Genomic DNA, 12225 nt, shown 5'->3' with positions numbered 1-12225 from the left:
GATTGTTTTACTCTGAGGAAGATGGATTTTTCACTGGATTTAAAAAAAAAATTAATTAACATTGCAAATTTGACAGTTTGGTGTATGTTCCCTATAATATTAAGAAATCTCCAAGTTATACAAAACATCGTAAAAAATATCAGGGTTTGGATTTATTGTCTTTTCGTTGGATAGCTGAATGAATTTCTGGAAATTCAACTAAACCTTTTACGACTAGAAATTATCTAATTGAGCATCATTTTTGCAATAGAAATTTAGAATTTGATGAAAGAAGTATTTAAATATCAATCATCTATGTTTGAAAAACTGCTAAATGAATTTCTAAAAATTGAGAAATCCAATTCGAAAAATCCCAATAGTTTAAAACAGAAATTTTAAATAATTTCACTTGTATCTGTAACACATGTCACAGCCTTAACAATATCGAATTTTGTGGAAACTATTCCAAATGTTCATTGAAATTGTGACATGTTCTTTGTTATTGAATGAAATAGTGAACCATTTTTTTGCTACATCATGTGTATTTTTAAACAATTTGAGAATATGGTTCAAATGAAGCCTAATGCCACTGAGTCGAAAAAAATTGAGTTTTGAGTGAGTTTTTCGAATAATTAAAAGCTTATATCTCCATTTTTAGCCTTCAAATTTCATAGATCAGATTTTCAGGCTGTCCATGAATTATTCCAAGCAATTTTTGTATCTGTCAGGATGGTAAACGGATCTATACAGGGTGTTTCCAAATTAGACGTGAACTTTGGAAGACGTGTTGGTATGACTTCTTTGATGTCATTTGAGTCATATTTAGTGATAACCAAAAATCAATAGTTTACGAGATTTTTCAGTTCTTGTGATATAAAAAGATTTCTCACCTTACTTCATTTTTCGTCAATTTTTTCTACGTTGACCAAATTTGATTATAATTTTGGATTATTTTCATGGCCAGCGGGAAGTCCGGATCTAACACCGTCAGAACCGATGAAGCAGCGAGAAGATTGAGAGTAAATTTCAGCTGGAAAGTAACAACTGAAGAAATAAGAATGAGGTACGTGCTTGTATAAGTAATGGTGGAGGTAATTTATGATTTTATACATTTTCTACTGAAATTTCTAGTTTAATTGCAATGAAAAAATATTTAATTCATTACTTTCTTTTGTTTGCTCATTTCCCCTTTCAAATCAAAAACTGCTGGAACAAAACTAGTGCCTACATTCTAACGAAAACTTTTTTAGATAATAAAAAAGGAATTTGGTAGGTTTTCAAAAAATTCGTGATATATAAATTGTGAAATTCGAAAGTTGCAGGCAAATTCATATTCTAATTAACTATTATTTTCTTCATATACCAACATTCAAATCAAACTTATTCTTATTCAACATCTAATATAGCATAGATTTGCTTTTTTTGTACATATCATATCGTTTTCTGGTGAAAATAATCCAAAAGTTAAATCAAACTTGGCCAACGTAGAAAAAATTGACGAAAATGAGGTATGCTGAGAAATATTTAAAAAAACACAAGAACTCAAATATCTCGGAAACTGTTAATTTTTGGTTATCAATAAATATGGCTCAATCGACAGCAAATGAGTGGTACTAACACCTCCTTCAAGGTTCACGTCTAATTTGGAAACATCCTGTATTTTCTTTAAATTTATGCGTTCCATACGAAAAAATAAATAAAAATGAACTTCTTGTCAAAATAAATAATAATCAATTGCGACAACCAAAGGCCAGTATGTGATAAAAATGAAAAACGAAGAAAAAAAACACGAAAAAAAATTTTTTTTAAACACTGCAACAACCTCCCAGTAACACCAATAACAACAGTCGAACACTTTCCACAGGAACAGATGACGCACGTCCTTCACTGACTTTTCACGGTTACTATCGGCACTGCCGATGGTCGAAATCCAAAGAGTACCATGGCATGGACGACCCACGAACGATTATATATATATTATAACATTCGTTCTATCGGAGATACCGGCGTGATGTTTTCTGGTCTTACCCGAGAGATGGATGTTCAAGTGATTTGGTTTGCCGACTTTACAAGCTTGTTGCGCAACAAACACTGTGTAGGGAATTATTTGTTTATTATGGCTGATGCTGATAGATGTGTTGATTGACCCAGGCCTAATCTCGATGGAGATGCGAGGATGCAACAAGACGTGACCCCCAGAGGTAAAGGGACACGGCAAGGTTCCTCGTAAGTGGATTGCGATAAGTTTTTACCGGTTGTGGACGCGCGATGTCGTTTCCCAGGTCGAGAGATAAGTGGGCCACTAATCTGTTGAAAGTAACGATCGAATCAATTCCATCCGCGATACCTGCGTATGGGTATTTTCCAAATTGGAACAACTTTAGATTCGATTATTTTGGAATCGTTCTAAATGAAAACATTCCAACTACCTCTTTTGATATTTTTGTTGATATTTATGAGATTATTCGGAGCGAGTTTTAAGTATGAAACGCCTGAATTATCTCACGAACGGATCGCACGATTTTTTTAGATTTTGGTGTGTGAAAATCTTGTGATATGGTCGATAATATGGTGGTAGTTACATTGTTGTCGGATCTTTTCTTTTCCGGAATGATAATGAAATTTGTTATTTCAAATGGATTACCCTGTTTTTTTTTTTGCTTTTAGAAATCCTTGAGAAATACTGAATATTTGTCATGTAATGTTCTCTTTACCTAAATGACATAAGTTACTGTTGGTATGTGAAAGATATTAAATAAGCCAACGTAAGAATCCTGATCTCGAACTGGTTTAGATCCATAACATGGCTCTTTTCCTGAAATTTTCCATGGCCAATTCTAATTTAACGAATTCCATCTTAAAGGTCTTAAATCGATTGTGGATCATTGGCTCAGATCTTATCTTTCACATGACCCCAAAGAAAAAGTCTAAAGGTGTTAATTCAAAAGGTTTCGGTGGACAATTGTGATCACCTCTTTGTGAAATAACACAGCCAGGAAACTTTTCTAGCAAAGTTGCGATTGTTTCTTTACTTGTGTGTTACTTTGAAATTTTTTTGACAGTTTTAACAACCAATAAAATTTTGTCATTTGATGTCATATGAAACAATTCACCCAATCATGTCAACATTACACTGATAATTGCACTTGATAATTGCAATCAGTGCAATTATCAATCACTATATGACAACACGATTTGAGTTCGACAACTTCATTCCAAATAAATTTCAAAACATCTCGGCACGTTTTTTCACTAATAGCGGTCTCGCCATAACCATTTGAGAGCATTCGATGAGCCTCAGCCGCAGATTTCATCATATTAAATCAGAAAATTAAAACCTCCCGTAAATAACGAGAATTCGGCTCGTAAACTGTTTAATCCAGAATAACTTTATGATGTAAGCACAAATCGACTTATATTTCGAATGCGTTATGTTTACAAATACCTAAGCTTATTGTATGTCATCTAAGATCTATTTAATTCGAATACCACTTGCCGCTACAGCCATCTATTGCAAAAAGGCGGAAACAAAGTTGTACCGGGGTTTTCAACATAATTTGACTCCCCCTTTAACTTTGTTGCTGAATGAGGTACAAAAAATGTTTTCTACAAAAGTTTCACGAAATCGACTAGTTTTTTTCGAAATTATTCACAAAACGAAATATATACAGAGTGGGCAACATATCTTGGTTTGGCAATCCTCAGCCTTCGACTTAGCAAGTAACGAGCTTTCGATTGTTATAAAATTATCACGTCTATTGTCAATGTCCTAAGTATAGGTATACCTATTGAAAATAAACGTTGTCCACATCAATATCTTCCAATTCCGGCCATAAAAAAATCACTAGTTTCAAAGATCGTCAAGGAATCTATAAACCAGGGTCATCGTCAATACTACGGACTATAGTAGCAATATTCTCAGTTGTTCTTGAGCGACGCACGCAGTTTCTATTCTACACATCACTAACTTGTCCCAATACGCTCTATTAGTGTGACGTCACACACCGCCATTTTTGGTTTTCCTGTCAGTGTTCGGAATCCAAACAAATAAATTGTCATTCAAATTAGTACGGTGCGTTGAAGGAATTGGCTTATTTTCGTAAATAAGACTATTTGAGGAACGATTTCAGTATTAATTGATAGACAGAAGGAACGAGGTTAATACCAGTAAGTTTGAATTCTGTATTATTTCCCAGATTTTGTAAAAATACGTGTTTATTAGTTGAACTTCAAGTTCGAACATACTGGCGTTAATCTCGTTCCTTCTGTCTATCAATTAATAGTAAAATCATCCCTTAAATAATCTTATTTATCAAAATAAGCCAATTTCTTCAACAACAACGTACTAATTTGAATGACAATTTGTTTGTTTGGATTCCGAATACTGACAGGAGAACTAAAATGGCGGTGTGTGACGTCATCACTAATAAAGCGTATAGCTCAATTTTTCCCACCAGTATCACTATTACCGGCCGAATAAGATACTTCACGACTACCCAAAAGTGCTTTAGTCTTGCGAACTGTGACTTCGCCATTTTTATAGTGGATATTGATAATTTCAATGTATTTTTGAAAGTGCAATGTTCCATTTTTAGTAATGACGTAGTTTTAAATGCTACCGTGCTGATGTATTTGAGGTTATTGCACTTGAATTATGACATTTAATACATTTCAACTTTGAACAGGTACGTCAACTTTATGAATCAAGGGTCAATAATTTTGTTGCTTCAGAAAGTGAACTTTTTTGGTAAAAAGTCTTCCAAGGAAAAATTAAAATTTCAGAAAAATGTAAACATAACCTTAATGAACAAAGTTCTCTTCTGTTTCCCTTGGGAACTTGATCTTTAGTTTCTTTAAAGTGCATGAAGCAGGAGTATAGCAGAATGACTCATTTTTAACTGGTAAGATCAAATTGAACGAATTGGTTGTCATCAGAAATCTACAGATGATTCAGTCGACGTTGCCAAATGATGAAATAGAAACCAACCATTTCAATTTTAAAATCTCCATATATGCATTCATATTTTTTTTTAAATACTTTTTTAAGAGTTTTTTTTTTACAAATTTCTGGAATTATCGATAAAATTAGACTGACCGAAATCAATTTGGTAGTCCTCAATTTCCTCCCATGACGGTACACAAAAATATCACTTTTCACCTCAAATTTCGAGCACCTTTTCATTTCGATATAGGAGAGCCGGATGTTACCACCAAGGATTATGGAAAATACTACATGTAATTGCAGTCCGACCTGTGACTACGACCATTGATCGATGATAGCTGGATTCAGTTTTCATGTTTCCCCTCAATTGAATAATTATACAATTATATTTCGCAACATATACATATTATGAGGACGATGCGAAAAGTTTTCGGCTGAAAATTAGAAAGGATACCGCACACTTCATTAGAGAAAGTGGTCTTATGTCAAATTGATTGAATTTTTGCTATGTTAGTCCAAGTCATTTCAAACAAAAAGTTCAATAGGCAACAGTTGTTCTATAGGCTAGTTTTGACGCTAGAGGACCCTGAAAACTTTCATTTGTTCTCCATTGTTAAACAATACAAAACGTTATCCAGGATAATCATCACTATGTTGAGTAATCAAGATGTGAACAGTCATTAATATGATATACTATTAAAAGTATTGTTCTTCAGTCTTGTTACATTTGGTCAATTATACAATGTGTACCAGCTATTTACAATTTTCAAAGTTCAATTATTTGAAAATGGTTACAAAGCACCTCAGAGATCTACAATCAAAAAATGTTTATAAAACCTAGTTTACGCCTTATTATACATCACATTCGAAAAAATATAAGATATATAAATGCAATGCCGCAAAGGCGGGATCCCTCTGAAATTCTGCGGGATCAAAATGGCGGGATTTTCCATGCGGGATGTGCGGGATTCAATATTAAAATTGCATATTAGACAATAAAAGCGCAAACTTATTTTGAAACGTCCCAGAAAGCAATAAACCACCCATAAGCTACGGACGGAGATGCAACACTAGTTACTGCTGAAACTACACTACGATTCATGATCAACAAATTGAAAAGTCATTATAACTCGACATTGTGTACAGACATGGTGAAATCTGTATTTTCTATGATAAAAGAGCGCCGTTCATTAATGACAAGAAAACCCAGGCAAATATCTGGAATTTCTGGGATAACAGTCAATGTCTACAAATGGCCAAGAAGATACATTTGTACTTCATAGCAAATCAACATTACGAAATGAAATTGAGAGTTTGACTGAAAGGCTTCAAATAGAGACGTCAAAACACAATACCAAACCGAAGACCATTTCACTTATGCTTTTGAGGATAAAGCACCTTGGAAGCTGTTTACAACTCCAACCCTCGACTTAATATCCACCAATCACAAATTTTGAATAACAAATGGTTTCTAGTTGGAAAAACTGTGAGGTAGCACTTGTCGGCAGATTTTTCGAGTATACCCGCGGCAAAACTTGACAGCTGTTACCATGAAATGAATACTTTCATACTATAAGATGCTATTAATAGTATAAGACCTTTTTATGAGCATGTTTGAAAGGTTGAGTACAAAGAGTATATATTTTGTTAACAATCCCGCATTCTTGCTGATTGCAAGATTGATATTTTGGTGCTGGATTAAATTCCCTAATATTAAGTGTTCCTTTCAAAAGAGAACGAAAGTTCGAAATGTTCCGTAGGTACCGAAAAATATTTTTCGAACCTCATAATTTCAAGGCATGAAAAAGGATGAGAAATATTACAAAACTGTTTATGAGACGTCCTTGAATAGATTTTCTTTCAAATATATTATTGTGACGTCAGGAATATTTACTGTATGAATCTGCAAATGGATAGATTTTTCAGTACGGAACATTTCGAATATAACTTTCGCTTTCTTTTGGAAGGAATACTCCGTATAATTTTCGAAAGTGATATAGAATCACTTATAGAATAGGATTCATAAATATTTTTTGATTGTAGATCGCTAAGGCGATTTGTAACCATTTTCGAATAATTGAACTTGAAAAATTGTAAGTTGCTGGGACATACTGTATAATTGCCCAAATGTGACAACACCAAAAAATAGTGCTCATATTAATGATTCACATCTTGATTACTCAGAATAGTGAAAATTATCCAGGATAAAGTTTTGTATTGTTCAAAACATAGAGAACAAATGAGATTTTTCAGGGGCCTTTAGTGCCAAAACTAGGCAATAAGAAAACTTTTGCCAATTGAACTTTTTGTTTGGAATGACATGGACAATCAATTTGACATAAGGCCAATTTCCTCTAACCTCACCCGTTCGATATGACGTTCGATCTCAGAATAGATCGCATTATCATTTCCTCACAATGTCTACAATTTTAAAATTTTGAGCTGAAGATGCTCTCAAGTAATAAGTTTCGATTCACTTATGACGAATGGCTAAAGACATTTCTATCATGTTGAATATATCTTGAAATATATAGTGAAGATCCACTGAAATAACTCCTTGGGAAGAACCTGGATTAAGAAATGTTTCACGAGAAAGTTTTGAAGTCTTCAGGGGGGGGACATCGAATGGGGTCATTCAAGATGACCTTGGAGTTTGATTACAAGGTGATTTCAGTAAAATACTAGGAATATTTATTTCTCTCGTTTTTGCGATAAAATGAATCGTTTTTGGAAAATGAAGTGTTTTAAGCTTAGAATGGCTATAATGAAAATCTTCTACATAACTACTGAGCATATTAGAAGAAGTGAGTACTCATGGAGAGACAAATAACAAATCAAGAATAAATTCACAAGAAAGTTGCACACAAAAATTAAATTTATGGCACATTTTACCTAATGCTCTAATGTTTCCCCATGATTACACCCATCAATTAACGAGAAAAAAAATGATAAGGAGAAAAATAATACACCAGAAAATTGTCTGAAATTACACACAATATGATTCCACAATTATATATCAATTTTTTTTGTCTAAACAATTTAAAAATTAGGCATGCGGTGAGATTTTATCAACTTGGTGTTCACTCATGCGTGCGATTGAATAAATAATTCACAAAACCAACTAGTTTTTTTTTTTTGAGAACATGTTCATACGGAATATAAAAAAAATGATTCTGCAAGCAATAACTTTGAACTACATCATCATGACATGACTATCTTAATCAAGACAATCTTCACATTTCCATAGAAATTAATTTTATGGAAAAAACTAAAGAGATAAAATTTTATGTTTTTAGCTCTTCAAGAAGATTAATATTCTGCAAAAAAAAATGTGTATTCACCATTCTAAACCTACTTGACCTTGAAATAAAACTCCAATGTCACATTGAATGTCTACATATGATGTATCAAATCAAGGAGAATACCGAAAAAAATTAGGGAAGCACTTAGGTCAGGATCTTTTGGGACTGGTTCACATTAGCGAAAAATCGTCAGGAGCCTCTAAGCGCTCATTCATTCATGCACAACCATTTTTAGATATAAGTGGTCTAAAAGGGAACACGCGAACCTGCGCTCAAAAGCTCCTGACTTCATTTGAGTACTTCCCTCATTTTTCAATAAGGTGATTCATTCTAGGACACCACAATTTACAAAAAAAAAATTGGAAGTCTTGATTTTCCCTGATCGTTGAAAACTTCAAAACTTCCTATTCCATATAAAAAAAATTGAACCTACCTTTCTTCGATCTTCCGGAGCGTTGGATGACGCGTGCGATTTATTCCTGAAGATGTCCATCACTTTCGTTATGGGACTACGTCCCGAGGAAGCGGCTGTGACAGTATGGTAGTATTGCGTATGTGAAGAACCATCACGTACAGGGTGGGCCGATCCGTCTCTGGGAGCTTTTGGCCTGGAGTGCATCAATCCCGTATGCTGTAAAATGATCGAAGTCAATAAACTGGAGTGGACGGTAAACTTTCTGAAGAATATTATTATTATTATTATTATTATTAATATCGCCTGTTGATTATTGGCACTTCGCAAGAAAATCGGTTCGGCCTAGACTTCACGAGTTCTCTTAGAATAAAAAGATTTTGGGTATTGGAAGCGAGTCAACTAGTCAATATTTACGTTTAAAAATTTTGTAATTTAATTCATAGGAACGAAATGAAGACTTTAATTATTATTATTGTTTGAATCTACTAGATTTTCCAAGGATCTTGAATCCATCGTTAAACGTGTATTAAGTTTACGTGGATAGGAAAAATCTTAGAATAAGTATCATGGAAATTTATACAAAAATGCAAATTCATATATGGGATACGTTGAAATTATACTTTGGCGCATCCGCCAAATCAACGAATCCAATACAGATAGGTTTTTTAGTTTTATTTCTCAGTATTTCGAAATGGATTCTGATATATCCCAGCTATACTTTTCTTTTTGGATCTTGTTTTATCAAATTTGAAGAGGATTTCAGTGTTGAAATATGCTAGTAGACGGTCAGCTTCTCCAGGTAAAGGGATTCAGCATGTGCAAATGTAAAGTTCCCATTAATCCATATCTGCGTTCTACAAATTGATTGGTATGAATCATCAAATAGTAACAGCTATTCAAAAAATTCTTCAAATGGTATCTCGATGTTTAAAAATCAGGGGGAGGCCTAGGTATTAGGGGGATATATGGGCCTAAAACAAGGATCTCATGATCCCTAGGAAGTGCGTCTTCTATCTTGCAAACCGAGACATTACCTGTCTATACTTGCGCCCAATAGTGTTTCAAAAAAACCTCAAAGAGGCGCGTATTTAGATCACTACGGACAGCCAGGCTACGCTGAAGTCCCTGGACTTATATAGCCAGGGGTCTCTACTGACATGGAGTCCCGAAATAGCATAAAGAAACTGGCCAGAGGCAATAAAGTAATTCTACTAAGGGTACCGGGGCATTGTGGTATCAAAGTCGATGAAATCGCGAAAAGGGCATCAAGGTTAAAACCTGTTGGTACTAAGTATTTCCGTGGGCTTGGAAAAGAGCAATATAACATAACATAACAATAACATCTCAACACCAAGCATGCGGTCGACAAGAACAATGCAGAAATATTGGAGAGATCATTCTATGGAGGAGGTACAGGACAAGCTGAAAACGACGGTGCCTCAAATTTTTACGTTCATTCACCGCCGATGGTGTGGTCAGAGGAGGACTATATCTCAGCGATCAAGCTGAGAACTAAATCGCTGCCCACGAGAGGGCAGCCGTATGGCCCCCGTGAATCCAGGATGTGCAGAGCTGGTTGCGGTAAGGTGGAGTCCCTTTCCCATATGCACCAGCAATGCCCACTTCATACCAAGAGGATGAACAGACACAATTTTGTCGTGAAGAGGATCGTCGATGCAGCTCGAAAGAAGGGATGGGAGGTTGTCGAGGAGCCCCACATCAGGGACACCAGAGGTAGGCTCAAAAAGCCCGATATGGTCTGCACTAAAGGTGCAGAGGTGGGTGTCATGGAAGGCCCCTAAGTCGCTCTCTGAAACATATCATCTGAAGAGAGCGACATATGATCAGCCAGAGCTGTTGGAGGTGGTGGCGGCAAGGAATCCTGGCAGGAGCATCCGAGTTCTACCCTTCATCATCGGAGCAAGGGGGTTCTGGTGCCGAGAAAGCAGTGCCCTTCTACAAGCTCTCTCAATAGACACCACGCAAATTAGAAAGGACCTCGTAATGACAACTCTACGAGGAGGATGGTCCATCCTCAAAGATGTCAGTCTTAGAGCGTGAGATTAGCATTTCATTTTTTGGTACCTCTGGCAAGATCCACAGAGCGTAATTGATCGTTTTGTGCGTGTTGCATGTGTGTTCGTGTTCGGGATTATGGCCTTTTCCGCTCTAAGTGTGTGAGAGTGAACGGTTGAGAATTATCAGAGACAAATTTTTGATTTTCACTTATACCATTGTTCACTGCCTACATTCCATTTGTTATCTTGTGATATATACTTATATGTACCATTGAATTGTGTCCTATATACACTTGCACTATTTGTAATTCACACTGTTTACTTGAATAAAGATCTTTAACAGCGGTCCAACAATGGTAGTGGAATAATTGGAAAAACCTCTGGAGGAACACTCCAGGTCTTGCTTAAGCATTGAAATTTGTAGTACATTTCACCAACATTAACAGGAAGCTCTTAAAGCTTCGTGCTTAAGGCACGAGCTAAGCTTCAGGTAATGGTGGGACTGCTGACAGAACACTGTCGATGCAAATACCTTATGTACTGCATGGGTAAGTCAGCAGATGACATCTGCAAGTTCTGTGGTAAGGAGGTAGAAACAGCCGAACATATAGTGTGAAAATGTCCGGGGCTGACTGGCCTAAGTACCACTCACAAGGGAAAGTCTGGATACTCACAAACTCCTAAGGGTGTCGTCGGTTTCGTCAACAGTATTACCGGCCTTCCTGGGTTTGTATGAATAGGTAGGGATAAGAATAAGAGCAAAATATCAATTTGGTCGCAGTTCTCGGCTAATAGAGCCCCAACATGAAATAGCGGGGGCTCGATATATGCTTTGGGTATTCAGGTTGGGTCATTTAAGGTGTATATTAGATCTTTTCTGGGAATGGGTAATCATGTTACAAGAAAATAATATAATTTTGTCCAGTTTATAATGAAACACCCTATCTACAAAGAAAGCATCGAAAAAGTCACACAATTTAAATACTTGTGGTGCATGGTGAACAAATTATGTGATCCGGATCAAGAGATTAGATGCAGAATCGAACAGGCTGAAACGACATTCCGAAGACTTTGAAAGTTTCTTAAAAATCAGGACTTAAATTTCAGCCTCAGAAGAGTTTGGTGAAATGTTATGTTTGATCCATTCTCCAGTACGGGTAAGGGACAGGAACATTGATGGTAGCAATCTCCAACAAAATTGAGGCATTCGAAATGTGGACCCTGAGACGGATGTTGAGGATGTCTTGTGTTCTTGGATCTTACGATTGCGTAAGGAAAGGAGACGTTCTCCGTAAGAGCCGGTTTAGCAGAACGAAAACTTTTTGAAAATATTAAGAGATGGAAAATATGCTTTCTCGGACATATACCATGAAATCGAAGGAGGTTAAAGAGGAATAGGCAGAAAAAAAATGATCGTGGAAGAGAAATATCCGTCAATGGACGGGGATGAAGGACATCCAGACAATACACAATGTTGCAATTATTATAATATCTGACAAGATTTATAAGGAACTGCTACGGAGGAACCTGCATGGTACTTTAAGGATAAAAATGGAATTTCCAATACTT

At 35.7% G+C, this 12225-nt stretch overlaps 1 protein-coding gene across 2 annotated transcripts in view; it reads right to left on the bottom strand.

Annotated features, from left to right (window-relative positions):
- The window catches only part of LOC123678808 (5'-AMP-activated protein kinase subunit gamma-2), a 140919-nt gene that overhangs the window by 106158 nt on the left and 22536 nt on the right, over window positions 1-12225 (bottom strand). For both annotated transcript variants that reach the window (XM_045616038.1, XM_045616039.1), the window contains exon 4: window positions 8657-8854. In XM_045616038.1, the coding sequence (XP_045471994.1) occupies window positions 8657-8854 (198 nt within the window). The remainder of the gene's footprint in view (window positions 1-8656; window positions 8855-12225) is intronic.

Source organism: Harmonia axyridis, chromosome 4, assembly GCF_914767665.1.
Source record: "Harmonia axyridis chromosome 4, icHarAxyr1.1, whole genome shotgun sequence".
NCBI lineage: Eukaryota > Metazoa > Arthropoda > Insecta > Coleoptera > Coccinellidae > Harmonia > Harmonia axyridis.
Note: the sequence above shows the minus strand (reverse complement) of the source record. Positions and strands in the feature narration are given on the sequence as shown.